The 22,703-nt window shown below is 34.5% G+C and overlaps 1 protein-coding gene across 6 annotated transcripts; it reads right to left on the reverse strand.

Moving 5' to 3' along the window:
- Positions 1-78: 78 nt before the first annotated feature.
- On the reverse strand, positions 79-20,758 carry LOC18041672. Of its 6 annotated transcripts, none has more exons than XM_024183892.1 (27): positions 20,303-20,758; positions 19,364-19,523; positions 18,623-18,715; positions 18,006-18,108; positions 17,708-17,870; positions 12,417-12,591; positions 11,548-11,673; positions 10,850-11,455; positions 10,118-10,735; positions 9,850-9,918; positions 8,909-9,022; positions 8,586-8,831; positions 8,430-8,477; positions 8,154-8,300; positions 6,974-7,138; positions 6,820-6,882; positions 6,308-6,418; positions 6,138-6,221; positions 5,979-6,026; positions 4,456-4,530; positions 3,878-3,973; positions 2,341-2,421; positions 2,199-2,270; positions 1,498-1,542; positions 1,307-1,390; positions 1,117-1,220; positions 79-729 (listed from the first exon to the last, which is right to left on the reverse strand). In XM_024183892.1, the coding sequence occupies exons 1-27, from the start codon at positions 20,503-20,505 to the stop codon at positions 615-617; spliced, it is 4,014 nt and encodes a 1,337-aa protein (XP_024039660.1). In that variant the 5' UTR covers positions 20,506-20,758; the 3' UTR covers positions 79-614. The 6 variants fall into 6 exon arrangements, 4 of the variants coding, with proteins under 4 accessions (XP_024039660.1, XP_024039659.1, XP_024039661.1 ...); XM_024183891.1 differs by having other exon boundaries at positions 1,307-1,393; XR_002905294.1 differs by lacking the exons at positions 79-729; positions 1,117-1,220 and adding an exon at positions 1,934-2,039 and having other exon boundaries at positions 1,347-1,390.
- Between the last annotated feature and the right edge of the window lie 1,945 nt (positions 20,759-22,703).

A 22,703-nucleotide genomic window follows, 5' to 3' on the forward strand; every position in this document is an offset into this window, starting at 1 on the left:
AAAGGCTGTCAGAACTTCTTAAAGAGTGAACTTTGCGTGCAATTTTTTTCACCAATCTTACTTTTCCAGGGAAAAAAATGACTTGAAATTTTGCACCATTTTTATTTTACAAGATCGTTCAACCTAACTAAGAAGGGGCACCACGACACCGCCATTTCCTTCTCCAGGATCAGACCCTCAACCAAAATACGGGACCTGTTGGTAGCTTCAACAATATTTCCAGCGGCTACCAACCCAACATATTTTAATTAAACATGCCCCATATTAGACAGAAAGTGAAATCAAAATTCAAATAATAACAATAAAAAAAAAATTCATTTACAGCTATGTTACATTTCCACAAGCTGATGGAAGGGGGAGCCTATTTTTCCTTGATGGTTGCAGTCCCTGGCTTGAAAAAGCTATTCCGCTGTGCCTAGTACTGACTTGGAGTCATCTGGGTTCCAATTGATCAGTATTCAAACAATGAAGAGATCGGATGCCGTACAAGCAGTTGACTTCAGCTGAATTGTATCTCCCTTGATGAGAACAAGAACAATATCATGGAGCGACATTCACATTCATGATGGACCTAAATTAGCAGGTCACTTTGAAAGCTCCAAGGTCTTTTATAGTCACGTCGGTGTTGCTCCATGCTCTGAAGAACCTGTATCTGATGGGTTCAAAGATGAAATATGCAGCTGCTGCATATGTGATTCATTTGCAAGACCAAGAACTGCAAGGATTGATCTGCAAAATATAATTGCAATTTAACCCAAAAAAATAAGATAAGGAAACAAGAAATCACTGTAAAGATAGATGGTTGAAGAAATTATTCTTCCTACAACAAAAAAAATCCAATGACCCTCTTGATTTGATTGTGCATACTCAACAGCATACAATGATTGCATTAAATCAACATATATTGTAACTTACATGAAAGAATATTTAGTATCTCCACAAAATTGTATATAACAACTATTTGCAAGTCCACCACATTACTTATTTTCTATTTTAACTTCCCAAGTCTTAACATCTGCCCTTGGCCACACATTATTAGCACAACCCAACACATAAAAATTGAAGTTAAAACAGTAGGCAAGAAGTAGAATAGCATCATATCAAGAAAAAAAGTACCTAGGTATCGAACTTTTCAAGCTTGGTTGGCTGGCGTAGGTGGCTAGGGGACCTCTAAGGTTAGCATATTTATTCAGAGCACTCTCAAGTTGTGGAGGTGGCAACTGCAGTCAGAAAGAAAAGAAAGCGGGTGTTTCAAAAAACCCATGAAAGAAGGGTTAATTTCTCACCATTGAAGAAAATATACTACCTTCAACAGTACAGGAAAAGAATGTGGGCGTGTCTGAGACACGCATTTCAAGAAGCCAACCCACAACTTTGGCATTCTCCACACCTGCTTTGAGAGCAAGTAAAATAAATCAGTTACCACACGAACGCACTAGTAAAGGCATTTGAGTGAAGAAGTTACTGATTTATAAATTATAGTTTGACCTGTCATACCTGTTTACTCACAAGTTTGGAAAGTATTTCCATGACAAAATCAACCTGAAAGCAAGGCATGAAAAGAATAAATCACTAATCAATCTTCTCCATATCATGCTTCTGTTTGATATATAACTAACAGCTGATGCCATGCTCATGCAAATTCATCAAAATAAATAAATGACAAGGCATGACAAACCCTATGTGGGCTTTAGGGATAGTATACAGCCAGCTGACATCCAGCAGAAACGTCTACAAAAGAGTGAAAAATAACAGGGAATGCAGAAGCTGCTTCAGAAATTGCAAATCCTGGATTTGAACTTAGTGTGATACAATTTTTAAGGTTCAGCATGGTTAAAGTCTTTTTTTTCCCTCCTAAAAGAAAGTAGTTAAAATTATTCTATGTTAATTTTCTAAACCTCAGGGTTGACTGCAATTAAAGGTGATGACTTACTTCAATGGACGTGCTATCAAGGCAAAATTCAATTTCTGTTTTCTTTTCCCTTAAGCTTTTCAGATCTTACACACAGTGATTCATAATTAACCTGTCAGATTTTTTCCTACTTTTAAAAAAGGAAAAATGAAACTCATCAACATACTGAACAGCAGATACAGCTTTGAATCGGCAATCTATCAGATGCCAGCTTCTTTGTACATATTTCACATTGAATTTAAATCTTTAACAACAGAAAAGCAGTAGCAGAAAAGAATACAATTACCAGAGTAGGAAAAGCATCAATTGCCTGAATTACTGTTCTCATAAAGAGTAGTGGCAGTGGAGTTTGATCAACCTAAAAGGGAGAAACAGTTACTATATATAGAACTAAAAGTGTCCATGGATTATTGATTCACTTTACATACCATTTGATTCAAAGCCTTCGCTAAAACCTGTTGTGTGAAAACTGTACGCTGCTCAAAACAAGCTGAGCAAGCATCTGTTATCTGGAAACATGAAACTTAACAATTATAAGCATAACAAACATTCATATTGATATAAGCTTAAGTTTTAGGAAAGGTATCCACACCTTTATTTCTTAATCACATATGCCCATATGAATGTTAAGTCTACCTTACTTTCTTTTCTTTATTTTTATCTCGTATTAATAAGATATTAATAACTCAATTAAAATAAAATTATCTCCAAGTGTATGTACTCTAAAACACCCTCACATGCAAAGCCAAGTGTATGGGGGAAAATTGAATAATTTTTAGGTGGACTCTCTTCTGTAAGATAAACTTATATTACTCAATTATCATCGAGACATGGTATGACACCAACAAAAGTGAAAATAACTGTATCATGTGACTGGCATCTTATGTATCAATACCAAGATCTTGTTAGTGAAGCCCAATAAGTAATTATTTATTTTGTAACATAGAAATCCCACCAGCCAGCTTAACAAACTAAAGTCTGAAACTATTGTCCTGCAGTACCTTCAATCTTTTGGAAGCAAGAAAATCAACCCTTTTTTACCTTGGGGCCGGTGGGTTAACCAGAAGAATTGGACCCCCTGATCACTTTGCCAACTCCCTAATATGGTAACTTTATTAATTAGCAAAGTCTAAGGTCCAGTAGATCTGCAGAAACTTACACAGATAAGCTGGACAATGCAAGTAAGTTTGAAAGGCTGGAATAATTTGTACACAAATTATCCAGAAAAATGGGTGAGAAAGCCAGCCAAGAAAAGAATTTAAAGCTAGTAAGGGGGAATTATGTCAAGGCTTGAACAAACAGGCCTTTTCCGAAACGGAAAATATTTGGAATCTAAAGATAAATGAGTCTTGAAGGGAGCTTCACTAATGCATTTTGAGGAAGAAACATATGATTTAAGTTGAAGGATGTATCTCCTGGTAAAGATGAATATCAACCATGCAAGGATGTATCCCTTGGTAGAGATAAATATGAACCATGCATTGATTCAAAATTAATAAAATTTTACTATTGCAAGCCGTTTGCGACATATTCCACTAATATCTGGTGTTCCTAAATATGCCTGGTACTCAAGTGATAATTGCACAGGCAAAGAAGGTTATATTCAACCAGACTAGAACAACCTAAAGTAATGCCCATCCTGCCTGGGATCGAAGTTTGGCTCACTTGAGCAGCCCTATCAGAGACATTGTTTTGAAGTTGGACAACTTGCTCAAAACCTAAAGCTGCACTAAACTACTCTGTCAAGCCCATCCTGCCCAACTGAATTGACCCCTGTGCAGAATTTCTGTATTTGATACATCTTATTACAGCAACCACTCCCTTTAATGTTGGTGGAATATGAGATGGAAGAGCAGACAGCATAATTACAATTTGAAATTACAGTCCAGAGAGAATTCAAACAAGCACTAAACTAAGAATTCCTTGATAAGCAAAACAATCAAATCAGAATGATAGAAGACATGCCTTTTTAAGTGCAAGGCCCTCTCTCTCAGGAACAATGTCGTGTATGGCAACTAAAACTTCTACAGGTGTTAAAGCAGGACCTGTATGAGCTGAACCCTGCAATTAACAGTTGCAATCTCTTAAGATTATTTTTCATGTCAAGTCAATGGAAAAGGAACAGCATGATACTCCTGTAGCACTACAACTGAATATATATGTTCAAAGAAACTTGAAAGTTCACAAATAATTAACAAATGCAATTTCACTCATCAAGTAATTTTAGTGTACAAATGATCTTATATTTAATGTGAATCTGTGACTTCAATCAACAAATGATTTAACTTGCACCAGAACAACAGAACTTCTGTGTTTAATTTAAGAACTAAATAACACAAAAATATAATGGCCCACATACAGCATGTAAAGAAAAAGGTTACCAATATCCTAACAGAACCTATAAACGTATAAGTCCGAATACTAAGTTAGAAGTCCCAATATTTGATATGTTGCTATTTTGCATCACTCAAGGTAAACCAAAAAGATGACAAAATGTAATATGGCACAATTCACAAAGTCACATTCAGAAAATCCATTTATACCTGTAGTATGTGAGCAAGCGCCATCTGGAACTTCTCTAGGGGAAGATCAACGAGGCGAGGGAAAATAGGTAATACCTATAATCATAAAATGATAAAATTATAACTTACAAGAAATCATTTATATGAAGGAACAAAAGGAATAACTTCAATAAGCCATTTTACAAAAGAGAACTTCAAAATTGGAGGGGCTGATATCTTGTCAAGAAGCAATAGCAACATGGAACCTTTTCTTTTGCCATACGATCTTTATTTATTGTTCACCTCCTCATGATGGTAATATAAACAATTAAGTTATATTTATGAGTCAAATGGGTCACTGGCTTGACTTTTTTTAAGGCTTCAATTTCCAGTTGCAACTTGATTTTTTTTTTGCCCCCCTCATGCAAAATTGCCCAACATAAAAGTGAAGTTAGAGATAATATCGTGAGGAAAACAAAAAAAATTATAAATATATATAGCTGAAAATCTATCATTTTAGTGACATATACAGTGATTTAATGGGATCTTAGTGCTTTTATTGTGAAAAAGGTAGAGTTTCTTAAGAAATCTTCAAGGCAAAAGCTTTTCTCTTAATAGCATGCGTGTTGGTACTAGATAAAACTGTAAACTCAAACAATTTCTTAGTGCTCAATGCCCCTTAATCTCCAGGAATTAATCACTTCTCTAGTCTTCAATGGTTATGGGGGGTATCCATAGTAAGAATGAGATGGAAGTTTATTATCCCGATCCCCCTAAGGAAAGGGGGCAGTTCATAACAAAGTTTCATGTTGCTGATTCCCAGACGTAGCGTCTCTTCCCCTATGCCACCTATTGGTATTGGTGTAGTACGGATGACTGGCAATACAGAACCCATAGGTGTTTGAAGCATCTGAGATGTTTCAAAAAATATTCATTTTTCATTCTAACTCATGCAAGATATCTAGATTTCATGTGAGATAAAACTCTTTCGGCCACTTGCATAACTTCACATGAGATCATCTCCCGTAATTAGGCAGCCCATGCAGATCAACTCCACAGTCACTACAGTTTTCTATAATCTATCTGTTTAATGTTTTTCATAATTACTATCTAGTGCATGCCAAATCACTTTTTAATATGAGTAATCTACAAACTTAAAATCAATTACTCACACTCCCTCATGAAAAGTAATTGTACAGAAGTGATTAATAATGTTTATATTCAAATTGACTAGAGCTAAATTTGAAGGCACAAACACTGATATAAAATCAAAATTAACAGGAAAATATATTCTTATCTATTATACAAGGGGTGCTTTGGTAATTATAAACCTATGGAGGGCCAATAAATATCTGGCAGAACACGTACTGATACAGTATAAGCCTATAAAGTCTAGTAACTCTGAACTTCTAGACATTCAAGCTCGAACTGTAAATATATAATCCTTATTAGCAATATCTTGCCATGATGTTTTGCATCTTGATATTCAATGATACAATCACACAAACAACAAAAACTAAAAAAATGAAATAATAAAAGAGAGGAGAGAAATTCAGGAAGCAAACCTCATTCTTCGTAAGTGAAGAAAGCATTGGTATAAGAATGGTAGCATCCTAAATATTAAAAAAAAAAAAAAAGGTTTACATTAGACTTGTGACATTCAAATTTAACTATGTCCGAGAGAAGGGGGGGGGGTGAAATTATGTTTCAGGTATGTGAAATACCTTTAACTTTGTTTCATATAAATGCTTAACAGTGGCTATTAGATCGGAGGAAGGTGTGGTTTCTTGGGTCAATATTTGCAGCACCTGGTAAGAAAAGAAAACCACTATCAACAAAAAAAAATTTAAAAGATGAAATAGATTTACAATTGAAAAAAATAATAATGACTCACAAGAGTTAAAAGATTTTCACTTCCTTGAGGTGGATCGGATATTATGTGCAGTAATTCAGAACAAGATGAACCCAACGCCCTTATAAGAATTGGGATATGGCGATGAAAAGCCTATATCATTCAAAAAGTGTGCAATAAAAGTTGGGCAAACTCTCAATAGAAACAGAAAAGATAAAAAATAATAATAACGTTAGGCATATTCAAAATAAAAACACATTAATGATCATAGCCTCCAACGCACAGATACTTTATTTCACCTAGGAAACCCATGTCAGATATCACATCATGAGCACTAGTAAGGCTGCTGGACAATCCATTTTAAAGACCAGGTATACCAAGCCAGGTGCCATGAAATACTTCACACTGCACTATAGTCCTCATAGCCTAGGATAAAATAAATAAAGGTGTCTTACCATTTGAGAATTTGAGAACTGACCAATATGGACTGATAACCTAGCAGGATTTGTTACAACCACAATAGTTAACATAACTTTAGCAACAATTAAAAATACCTGCTTTACAGATTTTGGAGCTTGAACATATTTGTCAAAAATAAGTTGAAGAAGACGAGGTTTCTGGAACAAAAGAAAAGTCTCATCAGGATTACCAAAATAATGAAAGCTAAAATCTTCAAATTTATCAGTATCAGAGAAGTCATTGACAAACCTTTGTACATAAAGCAAAAAACAAGGAAGTCAGACGTTGAGCCTCAGGAAATGAAATAGTTGAAAGGCTATGAGAAATTGGTTGTCCACCCTTCACTGAGTCCATTTCAAAGGTTCCAGGCTCCGAAACTTGGGAGCCACTAATGGATGTTTCCTGGCTTCCAACCTGAAATGATTTTTCAGCAAGAATAATCAAAAGCAATTCTAAGATCTCGTTTGACAAAGGAGAATGCTGGAGTGCAGAGGTTCCACACCCCCCACACACACACACACACACACACACACACACACACACACACACACTTAGTGTCTGAAAGGTTTATGTTTCCCAAAATGGAGAAAGTGCAGGTGCATCGGTGTATCCTTTCTGCTCTCATGAAGGAAAAGCACCTACTGCTCATCTACCACAATCCATGTGATGAATCGTTGATTGAAATGCTTAAGAGCTTGGTAACAAAGATATTAAGTAATATGAGCACTAAACAACTTATATGAGTGTGACTAGATAATACCACCTAAATTAAATTACAATCTACTGTTTACATAGGATAGACAATCCTAGCTCCTAATATGGGTTTTTGGTTTTTATTTTTTGGAGAAGAAACTGAAATTTGTATTAAAAGATGAAGATTACAATGAACTGGACCAGCTGTCCGCTACGCTGAAAAAACGAGACTCTGTGGAGACTGAAGCCAAAGCAAAGGTAAAATATGAACTCCATCCCACAATTCTTTAATGTTATCCGCTCTTTTTGCCTGAAAAATGCCAGTATTTCTTTCTTTCCATATTACCCGAAATGAAGCTGCCACTCCATAATCTAGTCTAACATGGAACTTAACAAGATAATATGGGTGTACAAAATGGCTGCTGGCAATACCATCAACCACCACACCCAGAGAAGGAAAAAGAAAAAAAAAAATGCAACCCTTAATTTAACTTTGATCTCTCTCTGAATAATCCAAAAAGATTTTATAAAAAATGGAACCACTGACTTAATTTTAATCTCTCCAAACACTCCCTAACATAAAAATCCAGTTCATTCTCTCCAAACACTCCAAAAGGTAAAAACCCAGTTCACTTTCCACAAGACCAAGAATTTGAACATTTGGCATGCTAAAGGAACAAAGCGAATGAAAATACATAAAGGGAACCACAAAGTGGAATAGGAAAAAGTTTCATACCTCCCCCTCAGCTTTGAGATCAGCAGAATCAGACTGTGAACACTCTAAGTTTGAAGAATGCTGATTCACAGCAGACAGCATCATATTTGTTGCATATTGTTCTATATTTTCTGTTATGTAGCTTAACTGATAGAGTTTGTTCGACACCTGTCCATTATAAACAGAAGAAAATTAATACATTGTTAGCACAACAAGAACTGAAATACAGCCCAGATAAAAATTAATTCTTTTTTTCCTTTTTCCCTCCACAATGGTAATGTCAGGACGTTTCTATACCAGCCGAATAGCTTTCGCTCGAATTTCATCTTGTGAATGAGCAGCAGACTGCAAACAGAAAACAAATATATAAGCAAAACATAGCTCATATCCACCTAGTTTTCACACAGGCACACGGTTGCACTCTAGGCTATGAGATTTTCATAAGCAAGTTACCTTCAAAGCTATGTCTAGGCAGGCTTGGCGATAATATGGACGACCCAAAATCAGACTCCACACTGCACCGAGGCCCTGAGTCACACGCTCACCATCGCGGACCTCTTTCCCATGGAGATCAAAAACAGCAGAAGAGCAGAGGTTGCCTAACAGTTGTAAGACAGAGTCAGGCAAAACAGGAACCTCACCCAGAAGCCTACTAAAAGACTTGTCTGAAGCCGGAAAAGTGTCCAACAAAGATTTCGCCTACAACAACGACAGTTAGATAATTCTGATTCTCAAGGAAACAAAAATGAGGTTGAGATAGCAGAATCTGTACCCACCACTGCCAAGAGGAGTTTTTCATACACGGCAGCAGCATATGAAGAGTTTTCATTGGAACTAGAGATCATGAGCGATTGTAGATGATAGAGAATATGCAGCACAAGTTCATGTCCCTGACACAGCAATGAAAAATATAACTTAAGAACTGAAATATAAAGGTCTAAAAACAATCCTAAAAGAATACCAATAAACAAATAAATCAACAAAGTAGCCAAGGACACAAGTTAAAGGTATCCACTCATAACAACTGATGGACTCCATAAACTTCGCTATCGTCTGAGAGAAACAGGTACAAATGCTGGCTAGAACAATAGTTGATCAATAGGGCCCATCAAAACACAAGTCAATAACAAACAAGAAAACATTGTGCATAATAGAAGTGACAACAGATAACGTCCCCATAATGCAGACACAAGACTCTACAAATGGAGTCAAGCAATGAAAAAATCAAAAGCCAGGAAGTTATGATAGTTCAAGAGAAGCACCAGAAAAGAACAGCTACTCGTAAGGAACCACATTTTGAAACCAATAGTAGCAGAACATGTGATTTTGACCAGAATTGCAGAATTCATAGGATCAGCGTTCCAACTTGCTGAATTTCAGCACAGCAACTTTCACCAGTTAAGTCTTATGCTGATTTTATTAGAGGGTTACATTTTTTTTGTCAAAATTAATCTTATATCTATGAGGACCATCGGATTTCACTCTTTAGTTGAAAATGTATTGGATACAGTAAAAAAGAAAAAAATTAAAATACAAAACAGAAGCGATTCCTCAAAGTTACACGGCATAGATTTTTGTAATTTTTTTAATATTAGTTGATTCAAGAGTTGCCTACTCATATTTTGATGTCCTCCCCCCCCCCCCCCCCAACCCCCAAACGAGGTTCGAATCCAGAACCTTGGCATTATAGGGTTACAAGTTATCACAAAGAGAATACCTTTTGCTCTTGGTAATTTGCAACAACATATTTTTGCAGCATCATAACAATGTCTTCATCTGCATCAATCTGCAAAAAGAGAGAGAGAATTAACATTAATGCAATTTTGCCAAATGTTAATTTACAGAGATTGGGATAACAAAAAAGTAGTAAACAATAGAACATAAGGCCAAGCTCTGAAATTATTTTAATAATCCAATGTAAATTCAAGCTGAAGAAAAAGTTTGTAGAGCATTTCCCAAGCCCTAAGCAATAATAATGTACTTGCCTGAGCGATCAATCGAGCAAGCAATCCCATCCGGGTCTGGCTGCACTCTGTCCCCTGAAGATGTTTGTAAGATTCAAAAATACGTTCAACAGCAAATGTTCTAACACTTTTCTGCTCTTCTTCAGTTAGCTCAACAAAAAGTGGAAGAGGAGGTAAATCTTTACAGGTCTCCTCCCATGCAGATGCATTGGATACAGCTGAAGTATGCTGGTCAGATTCCACCAAAGATGATGTACTGGTCCCGTATACTTCAACATCAGATAATTCTACTACTGCAGAATCCTCGTCAACAGCACGAGAAGAAATTCTATGATCTGAAGAAGCACAGACCTCAGGAAGGGTGACAATTTCTTCAGATCTAGAGAGTCCTTCCTCAGCATTAGGTTGATCCATTTTACAAACAGATGGACTTTCAAATGTCATATCGTCACTTTTGGCACTGGTCATCAGAGGAGCTGGAAGATTTTCAGCAGATGTCGTAATGTCTAGTGAGGGAGGCCTAGTTATAGAACTAGAATCATCAAACTCAGATTGCACAGGACCAGCATCCTCTGTGGTAGATATGGATGGCACTCCAACAGGGGTTGCTACACGCCGGGGATCCAGACGACGGGGATCCTGAATAAGCCACCAGTAGCTTATTATAAAGAAGAGATATTTTCAACATCCTAAGACTAGACAGATTGCATAATATCCAAAAGTAATAGTTAGTAAATATAGAGAAATACAAACCCTTCTGGGATCACGTTTAGAATCAGTAGCAGAAGTATTGCCAGTTGCTGTATCAGACAAAGAAGAACTGATTGCAGCAACTGAAGAAGGTAGTTGTACTTGTGCAGTGAGAAGAGAAGACTGCATCGTATTTATTTGAGATGGCAGCACGACAACCTGAGCTGGACTACTTAGAGAGCCAATTTGTCGAGTCACAGGTAAGTTCCCAAGCCTTGTCAGAGGTGGGGGTGTTTTATGCAAATGCTTCATATTAGATATGACAATATCAGCCAACAGATCAGGGTGAATATTTGAAATAAGTAGCTCAAGCGATTCAGCTCCTCTTTCTCCTTCGGCAAGCAAAGCAGCAATCATAGCAATCATTTGCTCCACAGGATTCAAATCACTATCTAAAAGAGGAACACTAGGGGATACTCCATTTACAGAAACAGAATCCTGCCAAGACTCATTCATTTGAGCAGACATAGCCAAATGATTGTTAGGACCATATCGAACCCGCTTGGAAGCCACATCAAGACCATTATTTCGCTCTTCATTATCCTGAGGCATAGACCTTTTTTTCAACAGATCTCCTAAAAGGGGCAGCTGGGTTGATGGCTGATCATTCTGATAATTGAAAAATAAATTCGGTATGAGGCAACAAAAACTTGAAGTTTATTGACTAGATTCTAGTGAGGAAAGGAAAAAGTATTCACTACCCGGTCAACCCGATTTTCACGTGCACGCTCAGAATTTCTAATCATTTTATCAACTTGTCGAACTACTTGATCCGCAGTATCCCCGGCATTTATTGCTCGTAGAGCTTTAAGCAACCTGTCTCTTGACTGCAAATGAAAGATAGGAGACGAAAAAATTAAAAAAAAAAAATCAGGCACAAGACTTGGCAAGCAGATTAAGAATTTAGAGCTTATGTTCAAATATTAGGGATCTAATGGGCAAGCTTCCTTTTTGTGTCTAGTTAGTGAGAAATTGTCCTCTAAGAGCCTACTTATGCAACCTATTCAAGCCATCTGACATTTGGGAGCTTCTTTCAGCAAAAAGAAATGTTTTAATCAGCCAAAATGAAAGACAAAGGAAGCAGGGACATGCCGGATGGAAGTGCTAATGTTGAAGCAGAAATTAGGTAAAATACAACACAAAACTTAAGTATGGGATATTCTTGTTGTCCTGTAGGAATGTGGAGTGGAAAGAAGCTTCAGGGCCGTTAATCTAGAAATTCACAAAGAAAATCATAATAATACAGAATCTAAAGATGACAACCAAACCCACCTGTTGAATTGAGTTCCAATGACCTCATCGAGGAAAGCCTGGAAAATTATCATTGGAAGATAATTTAACCTAAAGGATGCTAAATGAGAATTCCACTAAAAATATCCATGAAAGCATAAAATGGAGAAATCAAGCCTGAAAGTATCCATTTCATCTAAAATTGTTGCTTGACAGTCTTTATCAACTTATTTCAGCTAGAAGAAAGGATGAGAGCACCGAGCAAGCACAGACAGAGAAACACAAACTATACAAAAAGATTTCAAAGAAAATAAAAGCGTCAAATTTCGAACAACTTTACCTCTAAGATTGTTGGATTAGTACACCTTAGGAATCCCAAAAAGGCAGTCCTTAAGGAATACTGAACACTGGCAGCATGGCATCCCCTTCCTGTCTCAAAGTTTGGATTGAAGTCAAGCAGTGCAGAAAGAATTGTATTATAGTGAAGAGGCCTTTTCCTTCCTATAGCTGCAAGACTACCAAACAAATAGAAAAATTGTTAGATATAATTTAACAAAACTAATCATAATAGTTACACTAGCAAGGCAGAGAAATTAACATTGCAAGCAGTACAACTCGATGTAAGTGTGAAATGACAAACAAAACATTAAGATATAATAAGGAAATGAAAGAAGAACCAAAATGATCTAAAACAACTTCCTAAAATTTAATTGTCATCTTCATTATCATCATCATCATAGGCCCCACCATCTTCGGAACCAATTCCTTCCAACACCTCCAACAACTTCTCACCATTGTATCTACCACGACCGTCACTACCCTCATCAACTTATTACCAAAATAACAATCTCAATAGTAGTAATTCCAATACAGTAGAGGTTTCCGTAACTCAGCAGATTTACGCATTCCTTTTACATATCTTCACACAAGATATAGTATAGCTTCTGATGAGTTAAGAAATAACTAAACATAAAAGGTTTTAATGAGATTCACAAATGAGCAAACAAGTCAGTCGTGTCTTACAAGATATTCTTCTCTCCATTTCACAATTATTTAAGTCCGTCAAAAGCCCAACAAAAAATCCTTGTATTGACATGAAGCTATGGGCAAGTTATTCTAGGCATTTTATAAATACACTAATCTATCATGCAGCTCAACTCTGTCTGCCTGCAGCAGAAAACCATACCCATAAGACTACAGCAACCTTTATTGGAATTGCTATCTGGAATTCTTTTATTTGGACTTCTATCCTGATAAAAAAAGGCAAATAACTTATAGGAAAAGAACAGTGCATGTAACAAGCTAAACACAAACTTCCTTAAAATTCTATGATTTTCTTTAACAGAATTGGTGAAAATAAGAAATCAATGGCACTTTGACCCGGTATGCACAACTACAAGGCATGACACTGTTTATTGTTTACATTTCAGCATGAATTTTCAGAGATATTGAGACAATATCTGCTTGAAAATGATCTGTTGACAGTCATATCTTTGGTAAATAAGTTTTCCCAGTCTTCTTTACAAAATATAGGATGGACTTTACAATATTTCCTCTTTTTGACGGGAAACAAATGATTGAAGAAACAAGGAGGAAAGGAGAGCAAAAATGGACCAAAGGTCCACAAATAAAAATATTCCCAACTGTCAAGATAACCCAAAACTACATAAGTTAAATCTCTATATAAAGGATAGCCCTTAATCATGAAACAAAGATGGAAAGGAAAAACCCCAGATAACCCAAACTAACCAAAGGCAATATCACAATCCTCATTAAACAAAGCCAATTTAATAATAAACAAATCCTGTCCTTAAACCATCAGGATATTCCTCTTTTTCCTCTACAAAAAAGCAACTATTTCTTTCTTCTCAAATCACCCACAAGAAAGCTAGGACTCCAAACTTCCACAAAGCATGCACTTTATCATGTAATCAAATCATATTCAATCAACATTACAATGAACTCTTAATAAAATTACCCAAAAAAAAAAAATCTTCTTGTCCCCTTTAATTCCTGACAAAATCGACATCAATATCAAAATCACCAACAAATCCCATCTCCTCAAGTTGCTACGTATCCACACAGAAACAAAGTAAAATCTCAAATCTCATGACAACATAATGCTTTCGGTAGTTCATTCACATACTTTCTATATATCCATCAGTAGCTTATGTTAACCAGCTCGACATACACAAAAATGAAATCTGAAATAAAAAAATGCTCAAAACCCTAGCACAACACAAATATTTACATTGCTATCTCAAGAAATAATAAGTTAACAATTTCAGCTTAACAGATATGATAACTAAAAGGCCATCTTAAAAAAATTTTCAGAGCATAATTCAGTTTAGAACATTCTTCACAAATTGCAAATCCTTTGCAGCAGACTTTCTGCATCTACTCTCATTTACAAATCTCTTATTGGTAAAACATACAATATAACTTCAAGGATCAAGAAATTCAGCCACAGTCCATGACAACATAAACAGCCTGTATAGCAATTCTGTTAATTGCTAGATCAAAGATTTCCTGATGACAGTTAAAATTAATGATAAAGACAGCTGTAATAATGTGACTGTGGACTTTATCTTTCAAAACAAAGAAAATCAAGGACTTACAAAGTAAATCAAGGACTTGAATACTAATCATGATACAAAACAAATTTATCAAAAATATTTCTTTCAACATAACTTAGCAATTGCTTCTACTTAAATATAAAGGCAGTAAATGGATTGTCCAAACAGTTAAGCTCGACTGGATGAGCAACAACTCCCACTATCATGTTTAAATTGCTTTACCTGAAATGTTAATGAGTAAGACTCATAGTGAGGACTTTAAACAAAGTATTGATTTGAGTAATTTCCAATGTTTCTTATATGCCTTTATCACATATCAACTGCCTGATACAAGGCTATGATTGACTTGGCCACTTAACCTGTTTTTACATGGTGCTTCCTTTCAGGTCAAGGGTTTATGACTTTGTGGTAGAATCCTTATTTCCAAAAGGACCAAATTGATCACATGCGAAGGGAGAACTATCAGAACAAAAATGTATCTTGTTATTCCATACCTCAAAAGTTCGTGAAGCATAACCTTTTATTATGTTGATTGTGAAGTCAAAATATGAAATAAGCAAAAGCAAAAGTGATTGAACATTGGGAACCACAACAAATAAAGAAGAGTAGAATTAGCAGGGAAATTCCCAGTTAAATAGAACTTTTAATTATTAGAGGTATTTAATGTGCATCAACTGCTATGATGTAATTGATACATTTTAAAATAGCTCACGGATAATTAGCTGTACACACAAATATCATAAACTCAAACAATAGTTAAATGGTATAACAGTTAACAAAGCATAAACTGTGTTGCTTGACCAGCAAGTTTCTCTCAGAACAAGTTGACCAAGTTATCCACCGCTTTAACCATTATATCACTGGATAATGCTGCTCCTTAGGACCATAAAAGTCGACACTGTTTAGCCCTGAAACTCCCAAAATCTGAACCACCATGCAGCAGTATCCAAGGCCATCAACTCCTCAAAAGAGAGCAGATCAGCATGCTGCTATGATATCAGAAACAAGCAGTTGAACTTGTACTACAACCTGTTTCCAAGCTTCAGAGATCCCTCCAAAATTCTCAAAAATTAAAACTGAGGGCAAAATGCAGTTTACTCCCTACACAAACTATTAAGGCTACCAATACAAATTAATGGATCAGTAACAATTGAAAGTCTCACATTTGCATGACAGACTGCAATTAAATATTCATACTTGACTGTACGTCCCTAGGATTACTATTATCTAAATTACCTTCTTGCAAGGATGAATTTCAAATCCACCAGAGCATTGTACATTCAGAGTTCAATAAAGAAAAAAAATACATACAATTAAGCTGCAAGTAGACACAGCATATTATCAACGCGAAGAAAACAGGACTCTTATACAACTATTTATATACATATTAAGATTATTGAAGTAGGAAATTTGGCATACATATCAGTGAGTACACATCATTGTCATCCATCTATGTCATAAAGCAAAGGCACCCTAGAGTAACCTTGTAAAACCACTACTCTGCACTGGTTCATACAAATTACTGAACTTCCTAAAACTACTAAAAATAATAATAATAAAGACAACTTATTTTGTACTTGTAATTCACCATAAGTACACAACTATATATATATGCATGTACACCCCTGCCTTTAAAAAACGTTTTTCTCTTTCTCTATTTAATTTTTTTCCCCCTTTCGTATGAGAAACAGGAAACAATTTCATTAATGAAGAGGAAAAATGACAAAGGAGATGAATCACTAGAACATCCGAAATATGGGTGCGTGCCCATTTGTGTGCACGACATATAGAAGTGCAATAAAATGATATAACTAGAGGCACTATTCAATTTATTAGTCCTAGCAACTTCAATATTGATACCCAATACACGGCCAAATTCACCCAGCAGAAAAGATACAAGGGAACAAAATTCAGATGCTGGCACCCGTTTCAAGTATAATGAAGATATCTTCTTTTTGAAGGAAAAATTTATTTTTCCAACTGCATTCATGTATAACCAATGAATTAACAGGTGCGACTTTAAATTTTTTATAAATTGATTAACATACTAGTATGTAGTATCAACCAGAATCCAAATAGGAAAGTCCAACAAATAACTTTTCTTTCATCTCTAGACTTTACAAAGCAAAGATATAGCTGCCACAACCCTAGTGCACAGGTAGTATACTAGAGCCACACTTAGGGCATACCTTAAATTGATCGGTTTATTAAGAGAGAAGGTGACAATATGACCACTAATAAGACAAATCTACAACTCTTAATAATATAACCCCCTATATGAGACCAGCAACCAAAAACCGGAAGGCCACAAGAGCTATGGCTACAGTTTCAGCAAAGCTTGATATAATCCACTAATATTTCCACCATTCCTTAAGAATCAATGCCTATGGTGGAATAACAGCAGGCAATAGAGGGTTGCTCTTAATTAAACAGAGATCAGAATCTTGATGAAATCTTACTGATCTAACCCACAAGCAGCAAAATATAAATTCAAACCACAACAAATACAGTCTAAAAATTTTTGAGTAAGTGAGCAAGAGAGAGAGAACTCCTATCAGCAACAGACATGAACCCAAGTCATCTGCATAAGCAATATACTTCAATCAAAGAATATAACCCACCACTAAGTAACAAAATCTGTTCTCAACTAAAAGTTTATGAATCACAAACACAGAGACAGGCAGTATGAAACCACAGAATGCAAGCTCACAATTAACTTATTTATTTATTAATTAATATTTTTTAATTAACTGTTTGAACTGTAAGTACTTGCATCATATTTATAGATGAGGTTTGGCATACCAAAGTTTATACATACACATATGTACATATTATGTATGTATGTATATTGATGATCTTCTTAAGTATACTATCCTCATAGTTGATATTTTTCTATATCATCTATCCGAGATGACATACATTGGAAACGGAAGAGGGGGAGTGGGGAACCAGCTGGCCACTAGACCATGCAAAATGAGAAATTAACAGGTAAAATTGACAAAAATCAGTAAATGAGTAGACGATAATAATTGACAAATGATAAGAGAAAACTCACCAATTGACAACAGTAATAATCACTGAACCAGGGAGATTACAAGCTGATTGCAACAAATCCATTAAGGTGCCAAGCATTCTATTTGCTTCTGACGTGAGTGAAACTGGATCTAGGAAAGGATGTCCTCCCGACAGCCATGATATATTAAAAGTTTGTTTACTTCCTATTGTAGATAAAGTCAGAACGGTATCCAAAGAATTGAATACAAATCAGATTGTGTAAAGATTAAAGAGTAAAGGCAACTCCATAACTCAAAAGTACTTCAAGGAAATGGCCATTACAAACAAGAAAGCAATACCTTCCTTGGTAAAATTTTCAAAATCATTTGAGTCAGACGTAAAAAGTAAAACATGTGTTTCCAAAAATTTCAGTGCCAACAACTTCGTGCCAACTAAACCAGGCTGCATTATCAAGAAAAGAATAAAATTAGCAGAATGTGTGAAACTAATAACAGGTAGGGAAAATCAATTTAGTTAAAATTACAAGAACTTTTGATGTTTATCTAGTGGCACATGTAACAGGAGGCAGAGAACAAGCGCGATGCAAGTGAAAACTATAATCACACTCAAGCACTGACTTTAACTAAAATCATTAGAAAAGAAAAGAAGGAAATTATACACAAAAATTGATAGAAGAATTTACGCAGATGCTAGAGGGGAAGGCAATGATTTCAACTATGATTTCCTTTGCAACACAAACACACATACACATACATAAATCGATATCCCCTTCCCACCTCCATCCAAGTGGCAGACAAAAAGAAAGTCCATATGGGCCCAAGCGGCCAAAGGGAACAGAAATATAGGCCAATGAATCACTGCTTTAAATAATTAAGTTCCAATATAGTGTTAAATCTTAAAAATTTCAATCAGCATTTTGTAATAATTCAACAAAAGAGGAGGAATTACTCCATACCTCCAATGCAATTGCAAAGACAGCATCTTTGAACCTAACCATCCATGTCCAAAGTTCTTCAAGCCACCGCTCAACTTTACCATGCCAGCGAAACTAAAATTTTCCAAAATAAGCATTAGAGTTGCATAATTTCATTATTTTTTATAAGAATATAACTCAGCGTTACAGTTGCATAATTTACTAAAAATAGGAACAAATCCATAATTTGTAAAATTTATTTACAGATGCAAATAAGCTGCATACACGCTTTCCGTATTTTGATTCCCATTTTTCTTTTATATTATTATTATCTTCCATGCTATAATTTTGTTACATTCCCATTTGGTAACAAATTTATTTTAATACAGTAGTTGAAAGTTGATCCTTACACACACCCCCGCATAATAAGAAACAGAGACAATCACAAAATGAAGCAAGAGAATCTTAAACCAACTAAACATATTATAGACCTTGCACTTGACATCAACAAATTTATTCATCAAGCTAATGAAGAAAACTAAATTATTTTCATGGCCGTTACTCAGACATACTTAAAATCAACTTATAAGCATAAAACCTATGTAAGATTCATTAATACGACATAGAAAATCTACAATATTTCAAGCTTCAATAACTCTAAACACATTGTGTTAAAAGATGAATTCCAACTAGCAAATGGCAAAATTGATGTTTAGAATATTAACCATTCCCACTTAAGAAGTGTCTCTCCAAAGAAGGATGTAGACAGAGAAGGCGAAATACCTGCATTGTTATCTCTTCTAGAACACGGCAAAAGAAATTTGTGCCACAAACAATAGATTTCCCTGCAACACGAGAGTCGCCATCCCTCAAAAATGCCAATAAGACAGGCACGAGTATAGAAGAATGCTCCATCGCTTTCAAACCAATATCTTCAATAGTCCTGACAGCCACATGTTATGGACCACAAATGAACACAAGTTATTAGACAAGGGCAGTAGCACTTGTAGCAAACAACCTGGGATATTTACCACAATAAACATTGAATACCTCATAAATAGAGCCCACATTTCTTAAAGAATGGTGATTATGAAGGGAAGATCAGTCAATGTCAGAACCATGCCAATATAGACATGTCCACTGTTTAAGACAAGCATGAAAAAACAAAAGAAAGCAAGAATAGCAGTTCTGTTACATGATGATTAGACTATAAAACAGAACATTATGCATAGAACCATGTTTTCAAAGTGTCATTAAAACACTCCAGCATATCTCCCTGAGTGGAAGACATTGCACAGGAAACATACCTTATTTAATCTTTTTCTTTAACTTTAATTGAATTATGACTATTTGCTGTGATCGAATCAAGAAAGTAGTGCCCATTCTAGTAAAATTTAATCATCAGAATCCAAGAAATTCTTAGTACTTATGAATAGTTTTACTAAAATTACCAAATCTTTACACCTTTTACTCAGCAATGCATTTAACCTATGATTCAATTCACTAGCTAGATTAATATTCAGAATATGCCACGCACAACAGAATCCACTGTTAAGAAAAGGCCAAGACAAATAGATAAAGATGTCCTTGTAAGCATAGAACGAGTCTTTCCACATTAAATTTAACAATGTATGGCAAAAAACGAATAAATAAGTGTAAAAGCAAAATAGAAGAAGAAACAAATAACCAAACAAGAAAGCAAATTAGGGTTTTGGAACTCACTCGATTAGCGATTTTCGAACGAGACTTTCGGGAGAAGACTGGAGCTCGACCAAGTAAGGGAAGAGTTCAGCCGCCAAAGACGGGTCAGCGGATGATAAAATACCTCTCACCTGCTTCAAGGAAGAGAGCTTTACAGCCAAATCGCCATGGTTGTTGGCGGCGGCGAGGAGCGAGAGTGCTTGGTCTCTGGACGCAGCGGCCATTTCGTGTGATTTTGGTGGTTAGGGTTTTGAATCCAAGTGTAAGGGTTTTATTGGATTGAGCATATGGAATTGGAGGTTAAACTGAGTAATGGATGGAACAAAGATTTTTTAAAAATTATAAGGTTTGTGTTTCTCGGAGTGAGCGAGCGAGCGCGTCAGTTATGCAGATGGGATGGGTTCGAAAATGTGGGCTTTGTGATTTTGGACGAGGTGAAAGGTGCCGATGACAAATTGACAATCCTCCGCTTCATTTATTGGTTCAATTTATCATTTTAAAAACTCAGTTTTAATTAATATTTTTATGTGTAAACTTATAATTTTATTATTATTATTATTTTCTTTTCTTTTTTGTGAAAAACTATCTCTGTTACGAAGATTCGGTTTTATAAATCATCACGAGTGTATCTTTTTTATTTTTTGCTAGAGGATAATGTGAAAAGGGATTTATTTATTTTTATGAACTTTTATCTTTAAATATGAGATTTTAAATATTATAATTCTCCATTAAACTTTAGCCCTCACCTTCTATTATTTCTTGAACTTAAATGAGTGTGAGCATCAAGTTCATTTACGAGCAATTGAGCTATGCAGACTTAGGCTAATTTGGAATTGTAGTAATTAATTAAATAAATTGTTTCTATTATGATGATGAAATAAGCTACTGAATAGAAAAGTAGTTTGATGTTCAGTAAAATGTGTTGTTGTCATTATTATGAATTTAAAAAGAATAATATATGTGTTTGATAAATTTAAATACGAAAAATATTATTTTATTATATACTGGCTAAAATTAAATTACCTTTTATTTTTTATAACACGTTTAATAAATTATTTAAATATGCCTTTTCATTTAAAACACCAAAGATTACATGATTAAAAAAACTCAATTAAACAAAATATAATGAACTTTATAATATATTGTATAAAATATGGTAAAAATTCATATTAATACATAATTCAAGTAAAATAAAAGGTAATATGCAATACATTCACATTAAACTTGTTGTATTGTGATATAGAGCTATTAGTATTATGATACTCTTTTTAAGCATCATTGTCTCTTTCTATTTTATCATTAAAAATGGAACTAGGATTATTTTTAATATTGTCAAAATGAAGATCATGTTGTGTATGCCTCCTTATATAATTATGCAATGCCATGGTTGTAATTACATACTTGTTATTAAGGTAAATTGAATGTTGTGGTAATATGATATGATGGTTTATATATTATAGTTGTCAAAAATTAAGGTTATTATATGAACTTTAAAAATGTGTGGTATCTTGTTTAATAAGCTGCTCTAAAAAATAATCTTGACCTGCTTTTAAAAGTTGGTGTCAAAATTGAGAAACGTATGAAATAACAATTTTAAAAAAATTTATCAAATACTATTTTTGTCCAACTTATCAAATGAGCAACTTATTGAGTTTCAATATTTTTATCAAACGGGGCATTAGAGTTTTTTAGTTATTGTTAGACATGTTTGTCTAGAAAATATTAGAACAAATAACAATATAGAAGTTCTTTCAAATAAATAAAAAATAATATCATTTTATTTTCACTTGATTTGATAATACTAGGTGATAAGAAAAAAAAAATATATGTGTAAGCTTGTTAAAAATGATGCCATTTAAATTAAATATTCCAACAAAATAAGTATAGGATTATCAAATTGTTAATTAAAAAATTGAGTTAGAGTTTGCAGAAAATTATTTAATTTATTTTAATTAATTTCTATTGAATTGATAACTGACCTAATTTCTTTTTTATTGTATTAAAATAAGCTAATTAACTTTAAAAGAAAATAATAAACAAAAAATAATCTAATGCAAAAATTATATGGAAGGTATCATGATTCATGAATGGCAATAACTCGAGCCGATCCTCGGTATGGCAGTGCCCGAATTCCTCCAGGCATGTTTTTTAACGTCAGAGCTGGGTTTTTTAGTCTGTATTTATAAAAAATAAGTTTTATATTTTATAATATTATATATGTATATTTTTTAATTTGTTTTAAAATTTATGATTTTATTTTGTTTCAATAAAATTGAGCTTAAAAATATGAATTTTAAATATTTAAAGTTTTAAACATGTATAATAGATGGATTAAATAAATATAATTATGTTTTATAATATATATATATATATATATATATATATAAAGCTGAGACTTGAGGAGGTGATGTGGCATCACCAT

The sequence above is a fragment of the Citrus clementina genome, unplaced genomic scaffold (genome assembly GCF_000493195.1).
Source record: "Citrus clementina cultivar Clemenules unplaced genomic scaffold, Citrus_clementina_v1.0 scaffold_5, whole genome shotgun sequence".
Classification (NCBI taxonomy): Eukaryota; Viridiplantae; Streptophyta; class Magnoliopsida; order Sapindales; family Rutaceae; genus Citrus; species Citrus x clementina.

Excerpts from the sequence above, each read along its gene's own strand:
- LOC18041672 (XM_024183891.1), bottom strand. The coding sequence starts at position 20,505 with ATGGCCGCTGCGTCCAGAGACCAAGCACTCTCGCTCCTCGCCGCCGCC. Across the intron at positions 18,109-18,622 it reads TCTTTGCAATTGCATTGGAG|CCTGGTTTAGTTGGCACGAA; the intron begins GTATGGAGTAAT and ends TTGATAATGCAG. Across the intron at positions 6,419-6,819 it reads CTCCAAAATCTGTAAAGCAG|GCTTTTCATCGCCATATCCC; the intron begins GTATTTTTAATT and ends TGAATGATATAG.